The following is a 22195-nucleotide window of genomic DNA, read 5'->3' as shown; positions in this document are numbered from 1 at the left end:
GCTACAAGATTAAATAAACTACACAGAGGAAAATCTATTGCGTGACCGCCACGGGGGACGCACCACAACGCCGAAATACCACAACGCCGAAAAATGTAATTGCAGGACTGCCACAAAGGTTAGGTTAGGTTAGGTTAGGTTAGGCTAGGTTAGGCTAGGTTAGGTTAAGCTAGGTTAGGTTAAGCTAGGTTAGGCTAGGCTCGGTTAGGCTAGGATAGACTACGTTAAGTTAGGTTAGGTTATATTACGCTAGGTTAGGTTAGGTAAGGTTAGGTTTGATTGTGGTATTTCGGCGTTAAGGTACATTTAAGAAACACACACAAATTCATTCTGTTGTTATTTCGGCGTTGTGGTACAGAGCAGTTTTCCAGCTGTCGGCGTTGTGGTCAATTTTGACATTCGGCGTTATGGTATTTCGGCGTTATGGTATTTCGGCGTTGTGGTAACGACCCGCCGCCACGCACGTTAAAAGTGAAACCTTAAGGTCTCCCACAGTACTTAATTCGTTATTTATTTCCCCTCCATCACTCAGACAAGTGCCCCACTCCTTAACGTTGCACGTTTCGTAACGTGTTCTATGCGCACTGGTGAGTCATAGCTTAGACTTAACGCTACATGATAAGTTTCACTTCAATAATGAAACCATAGTTAGGAACACACGCAAGACTGAAGCACCGCGATATCCCTAATGTTCGCTGTAATTGTACGTGTCTAGTCCGAGCAAACAGCTGTGTACTTGCTACCCAGTATACTCCACTTACCCTTGCGTTGTACTAGAGCCATTCTGGCGGAAATAATTTTCTGCTCTATTAATTTATCTAGCTAGCTAAAAAGTTACGTTTCTTTTTATAAATATATTCAATCTCAATCTGATTATATATAAATTTTTACACTCGATTACAAACACGTGCATTTATGGCAAACTACTTAATTAAACTTTCTTGATAAGTTACTTCCGATAGGTATATCTCCATGTATTTAGTAACTTTGTTACTACTAACTTGTTAAAAATAATTATTTTTCACAAAATATATAATTCCGGGTATAGTGACACTTTGTTACTAACCTGTTAAAATAATTATTTTTCACCGAATATATCATTCCGGGTAACTAAAAGTGATAATAAACGTAAGAGTGTTTAAATTACTTAAAATGGTTTTATATAATATTACAAACAGAAAATTTTTCAAAATGGAGACGATTTTTGCCTGGAAATAGGTAGCAAGTACAAAAATTCGTTTACTTGCATACCTGCATACTTAACATCCAGTTCGGAAAGTCCTCGTGATGTCACTTCCAGGGACAAGTACGATCAGCATAAACTTCAGGGTAATTCAGTCACGGCCTAAACAATGACCTGTAAGATACAGAACGGGATTCTTCAGTTCGGCAGATTCTGTAATCCGCCACCGTTCGAACCACTCGCGTTCAGATTGTTCGGCGTGGATTGGGGTGTTCGTGCACGGACGGAAACTGACTTCAGAGGCTTGTTTGAACGGTAACGCTCAGGTGTATGTTCGCCTGCCATAGAACGGCTAGTTTCAACTAAATTTCGTTGGACTGCGTATCAATGTTTCTTCGGTACTCCCGGATTGTGAGGATACTTCCCGAAAGTACCGGACTAAATACCCATCACTGTACCCAGGCCCGTCGGAAGGAAGGTACAGGATAAGCGGCGAAATCTCCGGGGCGGTTGAGTTTCGAGTTTATTTTTATACAATATATTCAATAAGCGCAGATCACGTTGTTACAGTTATGGCCACGGTAATGTTTACGGGCTTACAAGATTTTTTTTTCCTTCAAATTCATGTGATTCTTATCATGGCTGCATCCGAATACTAGCTTCATTCTAAGGTAGGAGATCCACTGAAAGTGCATCGTAGTGAACGTGGCCGCCTTTACATTGCTTCCGAGTTCTCACAAGGGATGCCGATGTACTCCTACGTGCGTCCACTACAATGGAGACTTCTAGGGATGCGACATTTGCATCCATTGATGCGTCCCTACGTCCATTAGCTTCGGAATCGTGTTTTAGTTCATGTAATAATATTTCAGATTTCTGGCATAAATTTGTTTAAAACGAAGTTCATATAAATGATTAGCTCAGACATTTAAAAAGAAATTACCGATAAGCGAACTTACTCACGGGGGCATTTAATGCTGAAAATAAGTATTTTTAATATTTTGGGATTCATAATATAATTTTTATTGCTGACAATTATAACACCCACGCTACATTAATATTTTTCTTTTCGCTGAATATTCGTAGATATCACGACTCAAAATGTGTCCGTGCACACTAGTGCGGCTGTCAACAAGTGGTGCGGCTGCCAGGTGTGTGTGCCGTGGGAGACAGCCGGGGCGAGTTGTCGCGGAAGACGAATGCTGGCCCGGCGACCAGGTCAAGTTCTGCTCCCACGCCAGAGGCCCGTCCTTGAGCCCTCGTCCACCGCTCCACGTGCTAACTAGACATTTATAAACCGCTAAGCATTCAATTGCATGTTTCTAAACACGTTTCGTTACGGGGTTTCGTCTAACAGGTGTCTTTTTTTTTGACATTGAAAAATGATTGAAACGGGTGTTTTCACGGACATTTTTTAGGTATGAAAAATCGAATACACGGTAGTTTTAGTGGTATAGAGGCTTGCACGGAGCCTTTGTCTTTGATATTCCGTCACATTATGATAGGATCACTGCTACAGGCGTGTAACCGAAGCGGACTGCACGCCATCCTGTGCCTGGCACGTAGAGGCTGCGAGGCGTGTGATGCGCGAGCCAATGTCGCCCTTAGTGCCCGACCAGGCGGCCACCTGGGCTCCGAGCCGCTCGCCTCACGTCACGACTGTTCAAGCCTGCCTTAGTCTCACAAACCAAGTTTTTTTTTATTATTTTTTCGTCAAAAGTACTAATTAAGAGCTTTATCTGTAAGTTTAACACTGTATCTCTCTTGCATTTACTTTTCTGCCACAAATATTTTCAAGATATATTTACTAAGTGAGCTATAATTGCTGTAAGACTTCGCGCAAGTGAAAACAATTACACATCCTTACGCAGCTTTTTACACACATTAAGTAACAGAACGACAGGCCTGTCCCTCGGGTAGAGCGGCCGGCTCCTGTGTCAGCCCCATTCAATCCATGCAGACCCTGCCTCAGGCCGGAAACTAACTAATGAAGGTCTCAAACTAGCCTTGACGGGAATCGTTTATTTCAAACCTAGTTCCAAATTGACAAGATCTTCAACGTCCACTGATAAGCCCGGGTTTCGAACTACGTAAGAAATGTAAAAACGCCAGACGCAAAAAGTTCAACAAACACGTCTTCAAATACCCGTTTATTAAGTACGCAAGACGTAAAAACGCAAGGCAAGCATAGACCAATCAACTTCTTGCGTTTTGGCTTGCGTTTCTGTCTTCCAAATTCGTAGTGAAGGAAGTGTTCCGAAAACTTCTAAAGTCGCAGATGTTAATGTGAATAGAAGGCAAAGTTATTGTTTTTATTATATACATCGCGTTTTCACTTGAACATTCATACATTGAAAGAAAATAACAATTTTATATCAAATATTTAATAATATTATATGATTTCATATTAAACATGAATTACAAAAAAAAACAGGGAAATAAAATTTGTTCTCAATTCTTTCACAATTTCATGTTGCATGGTTGGTGCCATATTGCGACTTGCGTGGTTCATAAACAGTGATTTTCTTGAGTTATTTGCGTGTAGCGTTGTGGCGTCGTGCGTTGTCTATAGTCCCGACATGTGCGCCATAAACGTATCTGCGATAAAAGGTATTGTTTACTACTACTGCCAACACACCATAAACGCACCACAATTTACAACCTGTATGTAAGTACCTACGTGTTATCGTGGTTATCGCATATACGAGAGTCACGTTGACTCGCATGTGTCCACGATAAGAGGTCTAGCAGGTTGACATACTGCGAAAAACAGCGCCAGCATGTCATCTTAATCTAACAATGGCACTTAAGTCTTTATCAGTGAATATTTTGTACGGAAAAAAAAAAGTCAAAATTCAGGTCATGTGTAATAACCTTCGATACTAAAAATCGTGTATGCAGTGATTTTTTTTAACCCAGTTTAGCGAGATTTATTGTTTAATATGGCCAGCACGAGTTGGAACCATTGTAGGCCTTTATGGTTTTAAAAATGATAAAAATCGTCCTTTAGTTTTCTAATACCTACCTAAGTTATTTACACTATCTTTGTTGGATTAACATATTTTTCACGGAGTGTTGGTGATATAAACTATATAAAGTTGTTTGCAGGGTTTTTGAGAAACCTTTCCGAGGGTTGAAAATTAACTAGATACTACATTCTTTATGTCATCTGAATCAACATTGCTAGGCTGGGATACATGGTAAAATATTGACTTAGCAATAATAAAGTAATAAATAAGTTTTTAAGTATAATGGACATAATTGAACTAACAGGTGTATAAGATTATTATTTTGGTTTGCTGATTTTATTTACGATATACAGAATGCGTCAGAATTCGATTGCTAATCTTCGGCTGCTGGTTTATAAAGGCAAAATAAGTTGAAGACATATACACGAATATGGTCTAAAGGATGGAGCTGAAAATATTTTTTTTTGTTGTCCATTTGAGCATATAAATATATTAACCTAATAGTATGAGTCACATCAAAGTATAAGTTAAATTTTCAACATAAAGTAGACGTGAATGTAAAAAAAAATCCCTTTCCGTACCGCCTACAGGCGTAGGTCGATTTTGAAGTACCTATTTCTTCTGGAAATATTTAGGAAACTTCTATAAACTTCTGGAATATTTTAATAACTTAATGTACATAAAATATTTATGTTCTCCAATATTACCAAATGATTTAGTAAATATTTGCCCATTTTTCAAGTAACGAAAATTCAATGGTTTACAACGCAGCACCGCTGCCTGTATGAAACCATTCATTGTGATACAGGCTTTCCAAAGAAATGTCCGCGAGGGAATGCGAATTTTCGGAATACCTAACGGGATGCGCAATCTGTGCTGCAATTAACTCGGGTAAAATGATAAATGGAGCCTTGTTAAAGATGTACCATTGTTTGGCGCTAGTGTACTATTATTTGGCGCTAGTGTACCATTATTTCGCGCTAGTGTACCATTATTTCGAAGATCTTTTGCCATAATAGTGCATCAATGTTGCAGTATATTCTTGTGTTTCCTTCTGGCAGAGCACGTTGTGAAGGCCGTGGTTCGTCTAACATTATCAACCATCGATATTCTCACAGCGTTGAACCAATCAACAGTCTTAATTAGCGGGTTTCCATGGAAGAAGCTATCACACGTAGAATTTTACCGGTGTAGGACTAGCTAATCGTGTGCGATGCGAGATTGTAAACAAATGCTAAAATATGTATCCATTCTGTGCGTCTTTAACGAGATTTAACCTCCGAAACTGTGGTTTTGAAAGCACTCCAAACACATATTTTGTATTGAATAAATTCAAAACGGCAGGTTATATTAGTTTAGTTTAATGAGATAATAAAAATATATTCGTGGCAACCAATTTTAGAATATATAAATAAATAAATAAATAAATATATATATATGTTATATTACCTTCAGAGGTATATCAAAGTCACCTTCAAACTTAAAATACAAACAAAGTTCCTTAAATAAACTGTTTCAAAATACGTAAGAAATATATTGTCATAAACAAATATAATAGCTAACTAAGCTTCGTCTCATTTGTAGAAGAAACTATATTACTAGAGTTGATTTCTCTTTTTTAATATTTCATTTTAATAAAAACAAAAAAAGTATGCCATATACTGAAAAACAAAATCCCCCAATACCAATTATTATATTGAATGCTAAGTAAACAGTAAACATACTTGTGTACAGACAAAGTTCCCGAGTGTTTCTGGAACGTATAGTTCCCAATCCCAATAAACAGAATCCGAAAATATAATTGAAACAAAAGAAGTTGGAAACCATTTGTATTAAAGGTGACCTACTACGGTCGCTGGTGGTGGACACTTGGAGGGGGGAGGGGGGAACATAGCGGCATCCTCCCCCACCCAAACAGAATAATTTTAAGATTTTCTTCTAATTCCTTAACATAGTTTACCAAACTTAATAAAGTATTATTTTACTGCAGTGCTAAAGATTATAGGCCATTTTTCAACCGCAAATAATGTGTACTTGATATTGCAATTTAAATGTACTTTAAATGTATTAGAAATTTAATTTGGCCCTCCCTGACCAACATTTTGGATGGATCCGCCCTTGACTACGGCGTAGGTAAGTTGAAAACATATTTAGACTCGTATGAATTCAACAAATCTTGCGGGAACGAACATGTGTATGTCCTGATTTATTGATTCTAAGATGCATACGTTGGCAAGACTAAAAACATACATCAATATTATGTAACCTTAAATTCTTTTATTTACATATGGTCAAGAAAATAAATATAACTTTTCTGCTGCATTTTGGAAGTGATTTTCTTCCAGGATTACACAAGGAATGAACATGTCGCATGGTCTAACCTGAAATAGTGATACTATTTCGGCCGGATCATCAAAATTAAAAAAAAAAAAATTAAAAACAGTAAACTTTTAAAACGGAACTAGGACAATGCAATAAATAAAAAAAAAAGGCCCAATCGCAAGCGAATTAATCAATTAAAACATAAACTAATAAAGCAAAACCAATTCGCAATTTATAAAGAAGGCATGAATACAGAAAAATAGTAGTATTTAAGAGTGCGATAAATGCAGCAAGCACAACGATCAATTCATAAATATTTTTGTGATGACTATGAATGCATTTTTTAGAACGTGAAGGTAAATATAAATAAACATTTCTAATGGAAAGAACCCACGACTAGCATAATTATCTACTGTATTGCAGTAGAGCGAAACCACGTGAAAATGTACAAGACACACCTCCCAGCATACAGTAGGTTAAACATGTGGGCATTCATACGTTCTACGGAACTAAAAACAACGAACCTCACATACAAATCACAACAATTACGTCACATGCACAAAAAATAACACGCAAGCAAGCATGTGATTAGGAAAGTAACAACCCTTACCTTCTAACCATATTGACTTTGTGTTCCAACTTAGATGCCCGCGAATCACAATAGGATCTGTGTGAATTCAGTTTGCACGCATATTAGGCGTTTTCGCCTCGCTAAATATATAGCTTTATTCCAAAAAATTAATAAAAACACCAAGCTCGCGAGAGCAAAACCGAACTGTGAAACACGCTTTTTTTTACACTTCGTCCTCTACGTGATATTTCAACGCAACGCTCGTACGGAGTCGGTTTACACCCAAACAACAGCTGTTTACCTTCCTCGCTAGTAAACACTGGCTTGGCTAGGGAGACTGGTTGGATGGCTGGTGCAAGCGAACTGGCGAACGTATCTTCGACGTAGTTCTACTTCACCTCACTGACAGCGCTGCAGGCAGTGTTGCTGCTGCCATCTGTGTGTACCGCACGTAACTTCATCGCCACTTCGCCAGCCACGAAGCTACAACCGCATCATTTTGACACGCGTGTTAAGGCTAGCCTACAAATGATTTAGCACAGAAAATAGCACACGCACTCGCACAGGGCACACGCACAGCACAGAACTTCAACCTACAATTAAATAACACACGCACAGAGAAATCGGAAGTTTATACAAAATATTTACGAAAATTAAAGGAAGTGCAGCGAAGGAAAAATAGTGTACATGTATTGGTAGGCTTGTCAGAGGAAAACAGCTGATATATGTGTTTGTTTTGCGCGCGCTATGTGAGATGAATGGAAAGGAAAATAATTTGGTTTAAGTTAGCAAAAATCACAATTTCCCTCTAGGTCTCTGAACAATCGTACACTTCTAACCTTAAACAGAGTATCCTTCGAAGGGGTACGATGTTACAGACCTTTACATTGTATGGCATGTTTACGTATTTAACACTTTTTTCTGCACAGAAACTTTCTATCTGTAGTTCTAAAATGCTATAAAAATTGTAACTATATAACTAAAAAATGTAAACAACACTAAATGAAAATATGTCATTTTGGCGCCATTAAGGTAAACTGGCATGAAAATAATGTGAAACACTGAATTAAAATATATGACGCCTTGCAAGGTAATTCTATACATTTACAGAATACTTATAGTTGATATGAACTCCTTGTTCGCACAAGGCATCAACGACCGCCTGCCACGCATTTTTCTTGGCTTCTTCATTTTTGAACCTTGCCAGGGTTTTATCAAATAAAATTGGGGTAAATATGTAGAGTAGCTGTATTTGCGAAAAAAAAATGTTTAAAATCAGAAAATACTTTTATTCTATGCTCTTTAACTTCCTCTTTTCATTAAACCCAGCGGAGATAAGAAATTCCAAATACTTTAGGAGATATGGAATTTTTTAATTTTCATCACAATGCCTGTGTATTCATGCGGCATTCAAAATTGTTTCTTGTTTATGAAAATTTTTTTTCTTGCGACGTTCACCATTGTTTACCCGCCTCTAACTTAGGTGAGGTTTTAACGTTTCAAATTATTTGTTATTTGGATTATGTTGCACAAGTAATAAATTTTAAAAAAAATTACGTGAGTTCCTACTGTTCATCCTTTGTCCCGGTTTGTTTTGATTTGATTTTTTATTTCATTCAATAAACCATACAATGGTATAGAATATGTCAAAAAAAATACAAATAAACATAAATACAAACACATAAACAGGTACAAGAACAGTATTAAAAGCATTACAAAATTAAAATAATATAATATAACAGCTGCTCTTCCATGAATAAGTACCTATTATATATTATATATAAAAGAAATTATATATAAAAGAAAAGTCATACATAAAAAAAATTACGAAGCTACCTCCTGTTCATAATCGTCTATATTATAAAAAGCCTTATGTGCTAAATAAAGAAATAATTCCTTTTTAAATAAATTATATTGGTACATATTTTTTATAACTGATGGTAATTTATTGAATAATCTAATACCAAGGTCAGGTCAGTTACATTATAAATACTTTAAAACTAAACAATCATTAAAATTAATTAATATTATTTTTAATGTCCGCTTAGTTTGACAGTATTTATAATGTAACTGACGTGACCTAATCGACCATTTAAATTAATTAAGCATTCACGAACACACGGCAAAATAAAAAAATGCGACGTTCGAATGATAGTACAGGTCTTGTATTGCAAAATAAAAACGGCGAAATCTCCTAAAGTATTTGGAATTTCTTATCTCCGCCAGGGTTAATGAAAAGAGGAAGAAAAAGAGCATAATAAAAATATTTTCGGATTTTTAACATTTTTTTTCCCGCAAATTCCGCTACACTACATATTTACCAAAATTGGTTTGCTTTCAACCAGGCAAACTAAACTTATGTCGAAATTAGTCTCTTCATTCATGTTGTAATTGAAGGAGACTATTTAACTTCCCGCGCATAATATCAAAACAATAATGTACAAGTCTAGTCAAATTACGTACGCATTTAACATTTACAATTGCGCATGACCTCGGTGGTAAGCGAGTTTTCATTGGTCAGCGAGCAGCGCACAGCGCACACGCACAGAGAATATTAAAAGTTGGTCAACTTTCTGTGCGTCGATCCTGTGCTATTTTCCCGTGCGTATGCTGTGCTCGAGTGTAGGTGGCGCAATTCAAAAACTTCGTTTCTATTTTCTGTGCGTGTGCTATTTTCTGTGCTAAATCATTTGTAGGCTAGCCTTTAAAGTGTCATTTTATATTTTCTTTATATAATTATTCATAGATTAACTTAAAACACTCGATTTTATGGTAGTTTTTTAACATTAAATAACAACTTCTTTATAACGAAGTTTCTATGAATTTATATCGGTATTTATTATAAAATTAAATTATAAATTCAATGTTCTACATTCATACGATTATAAAGCATATGCTAAAATTCATTTGTCTCTTGGCATTTTAGTGCAGGCGACAGGAATATACAGGAGATGACATGCCATGGAATCGCTGAAGCCATGTTACGCCCGTTGCTATGATCACAAAGATTTCGGTTTGTAAACAAACGGAATGTGGGGAAAGGGAACCTTATGCAAGTTAAATGTGACAACAGATGTTACACCCCGTTTAGTATGAATTAAAACAAGGGTAACTTTCTTCAGAAGATGATTTTACCTCGGAAAGCACACATCTGCTCACAAAAATCATCTTGCGAGTATTTACTAACAATAATTTTAACACTTGAACATTCTTTTTCGCCTAACGTAGCTGCAACCTCTCAAGTCGGAATACCACATGCTTCTTATGTACATAATTCGTTGAGAGAGTCTGTAATATTGTAAATATACTATAATTTCTAACACCGCAGTCAGACATTTAATTGTTTTACCATTTGTAATATTTGTTCAATTTGAAATATACATATATCACGCCTCTGAACGTCCCCATTTCAACGAGATTTATTGAATGCTTGTCGATCCTAGCAGGAACTAGCTGGGCCGAAGCAGTTTATTCTGACATTAGGTATATTTAAATCGGTGTGTCTTGCGTACTATGGACTTGTGATACATGCGCTTAAGAAAAAAAATGTTTTAGTAAACATATAAAAATTGTTCGCTATAATGATTATTTTTAATACTACTTATTCAAATTATTGGCATAGTAATGTAAAATTAATCAATTTAATTTTTATAACCATATTCTGTATTAATTAAGAGGCTTCGGTGTGTCACTACGTGGGCGACGCGACTTACCCAGCAAATGCATTTTTTTAAACCTTGAATATCCCGCAAAAAAAGGCGTTTTAGTTATTATTATTAACTAAATTCTGATACTAGATAATGTGATTTAATTTAAATATCACTCATCTAACCTAACCAAACTTTTGATTTTGGATCGATTCCCTACACGAGCGAAAACCTTTGTGGGTTCGCACCCGTTACGTTACGCTAGCCAACAATCGCTTACACCGCAGTTCCAGGCAAAATTAATTCCTTGATCATGTGCAGGAGAGTTCTGCTAGCCTCTTCAACAGCATCGAAAAAAAGTCAATAATTCTCTCAATTCCTCCAAACCCACCGCCCTCTGCCTTTGTGTCGCTGGAATCCGACTGAATTCCAACTGCTAACGTTTCTCCGTGCTGTGTGCGCGACCAATCAGCATACAATACGTTAGCCGTGTACAGTAGCTTGCGATTGTTTTGACATGGGCATTCCAAAGCTAACAAGTAAAACTAATTTACACGTGGTATTTATCTGCGAAGCAAAGCTTTGTAGTTCATCATCCCTTGCCGTTCAAAACTTAATGGCGAAATCAAATGCTTGAATTTAGGTAATCAACTGTTTCATACAAGACGACAAATTTCAAACATTTGAAAACGAAAATTTCCACAAAAATAAAGAAGGGAAATAACGCTGGAATTAGTCGAACCGTTGTGTTGATTGCGAATGTAGCTTCCAATTCTGTGGTAAGCGAGTGCGACCGTGCTATTTCCATGCTGCTTGCGTGCTATCGCGAATGTGGCCTAGGTTTTACCGTTACCAACGCACCAGTTAATCCTTGACTTCTTCCTCAGGCAAGGAAATAGTTTTAAAATTCCAATGCCGCGTTTACAAAACCTCCAAAATGATAATAACCAGGCGGTACGTTATAAAATTACCAGTTCCGATAACAAGAACAGGCATGAACGTAAGTGTGACGTCATGCCACTTCCTACTAATCTCGTTCATCATCCACACGTAGTCCGAAGCACATGCGGCTCTTGCGCTGACGTCACTGGCGTGGGCGTGTGTCGGGTACGGGGTGAGTTTAGTCAGTTAGTGCATACTTTAAAAATGGTCAACTGTGCACATAGTTAGGCGTAAGTTGATTAGGAAGTACAAATAGTAACTCCTGAGATGATAGGGGAACTTCATAGAACAAAAATAATGAAATAGTGCGTCAGCCATTTCGATAACTAAACGCACTAACGGGTGTACGACAGTCGCGTGAATTACAAACCCAACAGTCTTCCGTATATGCATGTTCGTGTATGTAACGAAACACCACCAGTACCATTATCGAGGCTCGTGTACCACGCACGTTTATAAATAAGCTATGGTACGGAAAATTTACCACATAAGGCATCAATGTTAACAAACTAGTAAATGTAATGTTCAAAAATTTTTGTAGTACCTAGTAGTCAGAATAACATTAGCATTTTACGCTTGCTCAACCTACGTGTTTTAAATAGTATTCAAAATTTTATTTGTAATTCATACCAGTGACGTGACTTTTAAAATACTTTTTTAATATAAAAAATTGCATAATGAGCTTTCAACGAGACGTGCCATTATTTTGAACAGTGCACCATTCGTACTATAAAAATAAAGTAACTACCTAACATTAATACAGGACATCTCTAACCTGCAACAAATAACATGTAGTGACATTACAATACGTGTTTATAAGTTAATAGTTAAGTATTTTATTATCTGGCGATAGACATTTTTCAATTCTGTTTGAAAATTACAAAAATTAGAGGTTTATTTTTACAATAAATTTGTGTACGACTAAAAACAATTTCCTTTGAAAATAAAAGTTATATTTTTCTAGCAGTCAAGATGGTATGGTACATATTGCTGTGAAATTTGAGCGGTGACCGTAACATTATACGGCCGAGAAATTATGATAAAGGTGTAATGCAATGCAAGTCCCTTCAGTGCTTTCAAGAATCTCTACTGGGTGTTTTACACCTAAAAATTACTCTGAAAACATGCGTTTTAGCCATTTTAACTCTTCTAAAACTACAGTTTTAAAACTTAATCCGAAATCAAAAGTATTTTTCGGCCCTCGGCGAACTCTTAAATGCTTTTCGTAATCAGATCCCCACTCGGATATGTTGAGTAGTTTTGAAATCGCGTTGTTTTTCCTGAAGCTCTGCGCACCGGGTAGGCGGACTGGAGAAGAGGCGAAGGACTCACCGCACGAAGACTTTGACGGACCACTCCATGCCGTCGTCGAGGTCCACGCGCCGCGAGCAGCCCACCATGGTCGTCGCGCGAGGCCCTGTCAGTCCCCGCCCGGTCCCCGGAGCACTACAGACGGCCGAGGTAGCGACGCCGACCTGTCCAGACACGCGCGCGGCCCGCCTGCCCGTCTGCCCGTTCTTTCCGGCCCGCCGCGTTCCGCGCCATTCATGCCTCGCCTCGAGTCTCCGCCCGTCACCGCCCTCCCCAAATACCAACCAGCCTATACAAGCAGTCACTCACTTCAATTGAACACGTTCTTTAAGATCGTAATATTCAAAAACCACGCAATTGATTCGTTAAAATTGACGAAACCGTAAATTTCACTGGCAGGCAACAACATTCTTTAGGCGTCAGGGAAATTTGTATAACAATATTTTTTTTTTCCTTCTTCTTAATTACTCTTCATTCGAAGACTTTTATAACGCCCCACACCTGAACAAAATTCTTGTCTGCGCTACTGCCCGTCACGTCATTCTCTCTCTGTGTGTGTGTCTCCTCTCCCCCACCCGCAAATTCTGCATCGAAAGAAGAGTAGACGAACCAAAGTTTAAGAAGAAAATATTTATATTTTTTTTAGGACAGATTCGGACATTATGTACGAAGAACGAAAGACATATATACAGCACTTCTAATAATAATAATAATGGTGCAAGACTTTGTGTGTGTACAGGTACGAGGTAAGGGGCGAACCACTGTTGAGCCTAGCTCCATTGAGGAGTGCGAACTGCGGAACTAGACAAACAATAAGTGACTTGAGAATAAACATGCGAGTAATTGGTGATAAGGGATTTTTAAGTAAAATTATTTATTATTGATGTGAATATTAAAAATCAATAAAACTGTAATAAAACTTAATTGGGCTATCCCTTACGAACCCAGTTCTCCCCATATTATAAATAGTAACAATATTATATCTATGTATGTTCGTATGTATATACATACACTTTTATGTAGGACACAAGAACTGCCGTAATTCCAGAGAAAAAAAAACAGACATAAAACATAGATGTGTAAAATCTCGGTCGAGTTAGGCAATATCTGACCAAGAGGTTAGAAATAAGAAAACATTATTCAATAAATTGTAAAAAAAAAAAACATCATAACTCACTTAATATGAAAAAAAAAATAATACATTAGTTTGAAGTTGTCATACTTTTTAGAAGTACAGTGAAATCCCTCAAATCCGATCTAATGAGGGGCTGTAGCCTGTTCGGATTAGCCGAAAACTATCCATAACATAATAACGAGCCCTCGTTACGGTATAGGGCTGTACATTGAGCGAGGCAGGCTGGTTTTGGCGCGCGACGAGCGAGGTTAGTGACCTTGAATGGTGAGCAGGCGGCGGGAAGGTAGCTGACCGTATTGTCGTTTGGCAGGCCTGCGCTAAAAATAGACCACTACAGTATTGTAGTTAGTCAGCTCCCGTCTGTTGTTCTGTGCGTCTCTCCTGTCACTGCACTGTTTCATTTGTGTGATGTTCGTTTTTGTTTCTGTTCGAGTTACGTTGTTATTGTTGAGTTTTTAATTAAGTGAACGGTGTTGATTAATGTTTTGATCTTAAATTATGGCAAGCAAACGAAAAACAAACACCGTTCTTATACCGTAGAACAAAAACTGAAAGCTTTAAAAGCATCTGGACGCCGGGGAAAGACTGACAAAGTTGGATGGCGAGTTTGGTGTTGGTAACGCAACAATCAGTGACTGGAGAAAAAAAAAAATCGTGTCAAAATTGAACAGTTTTGCAATGTAACACGTGATAAAACCTTAAAAGAACGCCATCACGTAACAGTTTCCGTAAATGAAAAAAATAAAATTGATGAAGCAGTTTTTTTGTGGTTTTCACAAGAGCGACAGAAAGGAGTGCCTAATAGTGGTCCACTAATTCAAGAGAAAGCATTACGGCTTAACGAACAAATGAACTGTGATTCGACTTTCACTGCTAGCAACAGATGGTTGGATCGACGGAAGAAAAGGCATGGGATTAGACAACTGTCGATAAGCGTAGAAAAGCTATCAGCTGACACAGCTTCTGCAGAAAAATACCTGAGCGAATTTGGTCATTTGATTTCCTCAGAAAACTACTCGCCACAGCAAATTTACAATGCAGACGAGACTGGGTTGAACTTTAAAGACCTTCCCACTAAATGTCTTGCTTCTCAAGAGGAATCTTCTGCGCCGAGTTTTAAAATGAACAAACGGCGTCTTATGGTTTTAGCCTGCATTAACTCAGTGGGATCAAACAAGCTACCATTGATGGTGATTGGTAAATCTTCCAAACCACAAGCCTTTAAGAATACGAATATGAATTCTCTCCCTGTGTATTACAGGAATCAAAACAAGGCATGGGTTCTCTTTTTAAGGAGTGGTTTGACAAGCAATTTGTTCCGTCAGTGAAAAGGTTTAGTGAAGAACATGGACTACCACCTCAAGCTCTACTTCTGATAAGAATATGCCCCATCTCACCCTTCAGATATGCGGCTGATATGCTGGGACATAAAATCAGTTTTTATGCCTCCCAATGTGACATAGCTTCTGCAGCCTATGGATCACTGTGTTCTACAGAATATAAAACTAAGCTACCGAAAAATGCTCTTATGATATCTTATTTAAGAAAATGGTTCTCTTTCTATCCTTGAGAAGCTGAAGAAAGTTACAATAAGAGACATTATTTACTGGGTTGCAGAATCATGGCAAAATACAAGTGTGAACTTACTGCGGAGATCTTTGAAGAAGCTTTGGTCTAGACTTGAGTTCCAGAAAACACCTACCCCTACACCTGTCACACAAGACGATAACACTGAGCTCCTTCATCTTGTTCAGCAAGTACCAGGTTGTGAGAATGCTGGAGAAGACTGTCTAGAGGAGTGGGCAAGAGTTGATGCCAATGAAGAATGCAGTGAACATGAAATAGTGAGTCTGGTCCAAAGTCAACATGACGGCAATGTAGATAGTGACAGTGAGGAAGAAGAAACTTTGACAGTCATTGTGACTTACACTGATGCTGCCTCTGCTATAGACATTGCCTTGCACTTCGTAAAACATGCAGCAGCCACGCCAAACGATGTCATCTTCATGCGACGCTGGCGCGCAATTGCCTCTACAATTGAAGATAACTGATTTCAAGTGAAAGATTATGTGATATTTTGTGTGTTTCTATTGTTTTCATTTTTTTTTTTTTGCAAAGTGATTAACCTGAAGAATTTCATAACCAACTTTTACTGTTTTTCAATCCTGGATGATGTAAGTATGTAGACACATTTACACTTTGTTAGGTATGCTAACTGTAGTGCTTTGTTAATTTTCAATTAATTATGTAAAATAAGGTTATAATATAAAATGTATAATTTGTTATGATTAAATAAGTTTCTCTTTTTTGCGTGTGTTTTTCAAACTTAAATTTGTCAAAAAAAACTCTCTTTTTCCCGGGTTTTTGGATTCATGGGGTTCGGATTTGAGAGGTTTCACTGTAGTAGTACCGAAAAAGGTTTTTTGTTAACACCAACCATTAGCTCAAGGGTAGAATGATGGGGATTGAAGGGGGGGGGGGGGGGGGGGGACATCACAACTCTCTTATTAAGCATTGTATCAAATCTATTCAAAGTTATCACCATCATCTTCAACAGCTTCCAGACTGTGGTCGGGTCAGCAATGTCAAAGTTATTGTAAAACTCCTAAATATTATATAAAACTTTAGGCAAAATAACTTTATGATAGGACCAAAAAAAAAACACAAAGAATATATGAGATAAAAATTTTCGGAACTGGATGAAGCTGCATGCATGAACAGAATTAATAAGATCTCTAGTTTCTAAATATTATTTCACACAATCAAATTTTACTGCAAATCACATCTAATTAAATTAAATACCTTACATTTTATGCAATGTCCCTAAAATGTTCGAATGTTCTGATTAAGCCACACAATTTTCTTGTTCTTCTCACAACATGAGTTAAAAATTTCTAAAAAAAACTATTTTTAAAAAATTAAATTGAATTTAATAAATAATAATTTTGAGGTGTGCAATAAACCTTTCCGTTTTCACACTACGCAAATGACAGACACTTTTTTTTATTACGCATCATAATTTGTTTCACAAACCGTACAATTTCTTTACAACTGGTGCCATTGTAAATCCACAAGAAAGTACAGGCAAATATGGCAGAAGCATCTTTCGGTTAAATAAAATGTAAAATTTGACTGCTCCCAAAAATTCAAAAAAAAAATTAATTATTTATCAAGTTACAGTTAGGTACAAAACAATGTTCGCAACATAATTACAGAACATGAATGACAATTGTGTCATGTCCAAGAATGGAATGTAAATATGAAGATTACATACCTTGCAAACAAGTATGCCTAAAATATAAAACTTCATGGGTAAAAAACCGGCTTGTAGCAACAAAACAGCTAAAATAAAAATAACTAGTTAATTATTAATTGCAAAATTTTATAAAAAATTATTTAGTTTGCTAGTTCACCTTCTTTCAAAAAAGCAACTAGGCTAACTTTATTTGACTGTAATTTTAAAAACTTTATACTTCGAGGGGTTTTCATTAAAGGACTTTTAAGCATTCCACATTTATATTTTCTCATTTTCAATGATTTTTACCGAATAATTTCTGTGGTTTTCATAATATCTTTCCTCACGATCACGTTTCTTAAAATTAAGTCAGAATTAAAAATGCCTCTTTGCATCGCAATGATAAAACAGTTACATTTGTTGTACTAAAAATAAAAAATGGCAAATTCAGAATTTTTTCCACATTTAGGTACTAAATTTGATGATTTATTTTAAAGAAAAATATCTAGAAATTCCTTAACGAACATAACAATTAGACTCCAATCCATAATAATACAAACAACTTATGCATTTAGCATGCTATTAGGCTAATGAAAAAAAAGAAAGAAAATAATGAAAAAGGATGCTGCATCATGCCAAGTGCAATAAACTTGTAGACTGTTATATATTTATCAAACTATATGTTAATTGTTACAAGGCTAATCAATAAATCATAATAATAATCATCGTGTTAAAGGACATCGAGATAAATTTGTATTATTTCATTACATGAAGCAGAAATATTTTCCACTAGCATGATCATGGAAAAATATGTTTTTCTCCATGCTGAATATGATGGAAGAAATTGTATAATCTGTGAAAAAGACTGTATTATTACACATGTGTTAACATATTGATTTTATTTGTTTAGGTAATCATAAATACAAAGAAAGGTTGGTGACTTAAGTTCAGTAAAAATAGATCATTGACATATAGTATTCTAAAGTTTAATTTATCGTAATTATTGTAGTAAAAACAAAGTTATTAATTTGAGCAGCAAACATCTGATAAATTTTGAACGGGTCATTTGAAATGTGGAAGTTGATATGACAGGTTGTAAGTCGTCGTGTCAGTGAGTTACTTAATGTTTGTTCGTATTTTGTAGTAATGGTTACAATTTTATTTATTTTTATACATATGTTGCTGAGGATATGTTTTCCCACATGCTGCTGATTCTTGCAAAGTGAGATGTCAGATGGGTTATATTTAATACATAATAAATATGTAAGGCATAATTAATTTAGATGACATAAAATAACCAACCATTCACAATGTTTTTACAGTACATTTTTAAAATTTAGCTATCCTAACCAAAACCTACTTTATTATTTTAAGAAGTTGTTTAAGCTGTTAAGTGCTTGATCCTGATGGCTTGATTGTGTATATATTGATCATGTGGTACATGATGCTTCCTGTTTTAATTTATTACATCAAAAGATCCTGGCCAAACAAAAACTTGAATATTAAATCAGGTCTTGTGAGAATTTTTTCTTTTGTACTCAATTAACGATCATGATTCATCGTTATATCACAAGTTTTTGTTATGTTCAGGTTCTTTCAACAAACTAAATTAAAACAGCAAGCATCATGTACCGTAAAATTTAAATATACAGGACCATGCCATCAGGATCGAGGAATAAATGTGGTTATGTGATATGGAACTTTTACAATAAATTGGTGTGACACTAATTTGTCAGAAATTATTATTCTGATAAAACTCATTTGTTTAAAATAAATGCAAACCTGGCTCATAACATTAGAGGCTAAATATTGAACCCATCCAGATTTGTCAAGTACACCACAAGGGCAAGTGAAGCATGCAAGGTCACCAGTACTCAACCTCATACTTGAATTCAGACATTGCCTGTGTTAGGTTAGCAAATACAGCAAAATAGTTTAAATGGAGTGTTAGGTTAACTACATTTCAATTACTGTAAACTGTTGTTAAGGTAGGTTTGCAACATTTAAAAAACGTAACTGCGTTGTTCAGGGCAAGTAATACTAAAAAATACCATTTTCGAAAAACTTTTTTCAGATGAGTACCTATTTATTCTTAACAATTACACAGTGTAATTTTTTCCCATCGTTTAAGATGCACCCTTCTCCTTGACAATTACCAGATAAATTATTAGAGAATCACAAAAAATTAGTCAACCACAAGCAAAAAAAAATGTCAACACAAACGTTAAACTTTCAATACCACCTATGGACTATCTACTACAAGCAATATGATACTTACAATGCAGGTAGCAAAGGCATTATTTAAATATCGTTTTTATCCATTATTCACACACAAAACTTGCACAATAAATCATTGTTTGCGAAAGAAAAATAGCGCTTTAATCTTCACACAAGGTTTATTCGAATCAAATGCATATATAAACCACGTCTGTAAATCACACCAATTTCAGTTTTATCACACTGCTATGACTATCTTTTTACGTTCCACAAGTTTACCCGTCACTTATTTCCCGAAACGTACATTGTTTAATTCAAATACAAACTGTAAATAAACAATTAACAACAACAAACATTCTCGTTCCATTTCAGGTAGGTTCCTAATAACATCAGTAAGATTTAGAGCCTGCTTTTCTTTTCCTACTAGAAGTGCTACAGTTACTAAAGTGTTAAATTTGAAACGCCATTAGGCAGTAGTTTTTATGAAAAATAAACTACAGAATAAACAGTAATGATTAGTCGTATGCTTATTATACGACTCTGTGCATACATGGTAATGATTTATAGAAGGTTTTACGAGGTAATAATATTGATAATAACAGTATTTCCAATTAAAATATCAATACTCCATCAAACTATTCAGCAATACATCCATACGAAACTAAAAAATGTGATGACTTGCATATAACTCGGGCAAGAACTACTTTACAGCAGAAAGGCATATATAATACTGCTTTGAAGTTATTTAATAATTATCCATTAACTTTAAAACAACTATGTAAAAGTAAAAGTAAAAATTTTAAATATCTTATCTCAAAAACATTTTATTCTGTTGATGAATTTTTAAATTGTATTGATAATCATAACTTGTGTGTTAACATCTGAATTGTATATATATATATATATATATATATATATATATATATATGTGTGTGTGTGTGTGTGTGTGTGTGTGTGTGTGTGTGTGTGTGTGTATGTATATTGTCGCGGGTTGAAATTTTGCAGGGTTGTTGAAATCAAATTTAGGGACTTTACTGACGGGACTCTGGGCTGGCTGCTCTGTTCACTCGTCAGCGCAAGTGGCGTGACCATGTAATTGGGGCACGGGGCCGGCGCGGCGCGCTGCGGGCTTGCAGAATTTTGTTTGTTTGTTTGGCCGCGCGCTGGCGCAGCCACGGGCCGCAGTTACTGGGGCGCGCTGTCGTAACAAGCCGCGCGGTGTGGCCTGCACATTGGGGTAGAGGGGGGGTAGTCTTCCCAGATGTTCTAGTTAGTTGTTTAGTAAATTTGACTTCAATAACGAGCTTTTGTTATGGTAGGCGCGGCAGGGCGCGCGAATTTAAGCGCAAGTGATTGGTGACTCGGGGCTCACTCAGGCGGAGGCTATGCGTCTCACCTGTGGTCACGAGTTGTTAGTTCGTTCGTGATGTAGGAATTCAGGCTCACTCAGGCGGAGGCTATGCGTCTCACCTGTGGTCACGAGTTGTTAGTTCGTTCGTGATGTAGGAATTCAGGCTCACTCAGGCGGAGGCTATGCGTCTCACCTGTGGTCACGAGTTGTTAGTTCGTTCGTGATGTAGGAATTCAGGCTCACTCAGGCGGAGGCTATGCGTCTCACCTGTGGTCACGAGTTGTTAGTTCGTTCGTGATGTAGGAATTCAGGCTCACTCAGGCGGAGGCTATGCGTCTCACCTGTGGTCACGAGTTGTTAGTTCGTTCGTGATGTAGGAATTCAAGCTTTCGGGCGGAAGCTATGGCCGACGCCAGAGGCCACGAGTCGTTTAATTTAAGTTAGGTCATAATGTAGTCATCTTCAAGCTTTCGGGCGGAGGCTATGGCCCTCGTCAGGGGTCACGCGTCATAGTTTTTAAAATGTAATGTTCGTTCGGGATTTCAAGGGCAGGAGAGGCCCCTACGTTATTTTTTTAAAGTAATCGATCAAGAAAGGCTTTTCGGAAAATGTGAGTATGGACTTATCTTTGTTTTAATTTTAAGTATTAATTATGATTTGAGGTATTCGGAAGGACTAGGGAAGTGTTTAGTGAAGTTCTCTCATTCTCTCTCTTGTAAGGTCGTTCAATCGTTAAGGAAGTAAAGAGATTATTGTTTTAAATTGTAATCCCGCTATTTAAATGTTCTTTAAAATGATGTTGAGTATTTGACTTTAAGAATAAAATAATTTTAATTAAGTATTATGTTATTTTGCAAAATCTCCTTAGTTCAGCTCTCACCAGACATCCTGTACGGGATGACGAACCTATGATCCTAGGTACAGTAAAGTATTTTATGAAGTTAAGACTAGTTGATGCCAAGCGAGTTGTTTCTATGTAAAGAGCTACGATTCTCTCCCCCCTCTGAAAGTGGATCGTGACAGAAATGGCGGTGGCACCGGCTAGGTGCACGTGACAGAAATGGTGGAGGCGCCGGGTAGGTTCTATTTCTGGAGAGAGAGAGAGGTAGATTTTTATGTTTATTATTAAGTTAGTTTCAGCTTCTGATAGCAGGTTATTAAGAGTTTACTTGAGGAGAGGATTACGGAATTTTAGTCTATAGTGGAGGAAGTCTTTGAGATTTTTTTTTTTGACGTAACAGATGTTTATTTGAGGATACTTGTAAGGATAAAGTTTATAGTGATAAGTTGTTTTAAGTCGTTGAATTTATTG

General features: G+C 36.6%; 1 protein-coding gene across 2 annotated transcripts in view; it reads right to left on the bottom strand.

Annotated features, from left to right (window-relative positions):
* The window catches only part of LOC134535810 (protein pellino), a 298764-nt gene extending 278836 nt beyond the window's left edge, over positions 1-19928 (bottom strand). The window contains exon 1 of one of the 2 annotated variants that reach the window (XM_063375094.1): positions 19594-19928. In XM_063375094.1, coding sequence (XP_063231164.1) covers positions 19594-19613 — 20 coding nt within the window. In that variant the 5' untranslated portion in view covers positions 19614-19928. Of the gene's footprint in view, positions 1-7084; positions 7438-19593 lie in introns of those variants that run through there. The other variant, XM_063375095.1, reaches the window with a different exon arrangement.
* Between the last annotated feature and the right edge of the window lie 2267 nt (positions 19929-22195).

This window comes from Bacillus rossius, chromosome 10 (assembly GCF_032445375.1).
Source record: "Bacillus rossius redtenbacheri isolate Brsri chromosome 10, Brsri_v3, whole genome shotgun sequence".
NCBI classification, from domain to species: Eukaryota; Metazoa; Arthropoda; class Insecta; order Phasmatodea; family Bacillidae; genus Bacillus; species Bacillus rossius.
The sequence above is the reverse complement of the archived record's forward strand: the minus strand, read 5'-3'. Positions and strand labels throughout refer to the sequence as shown.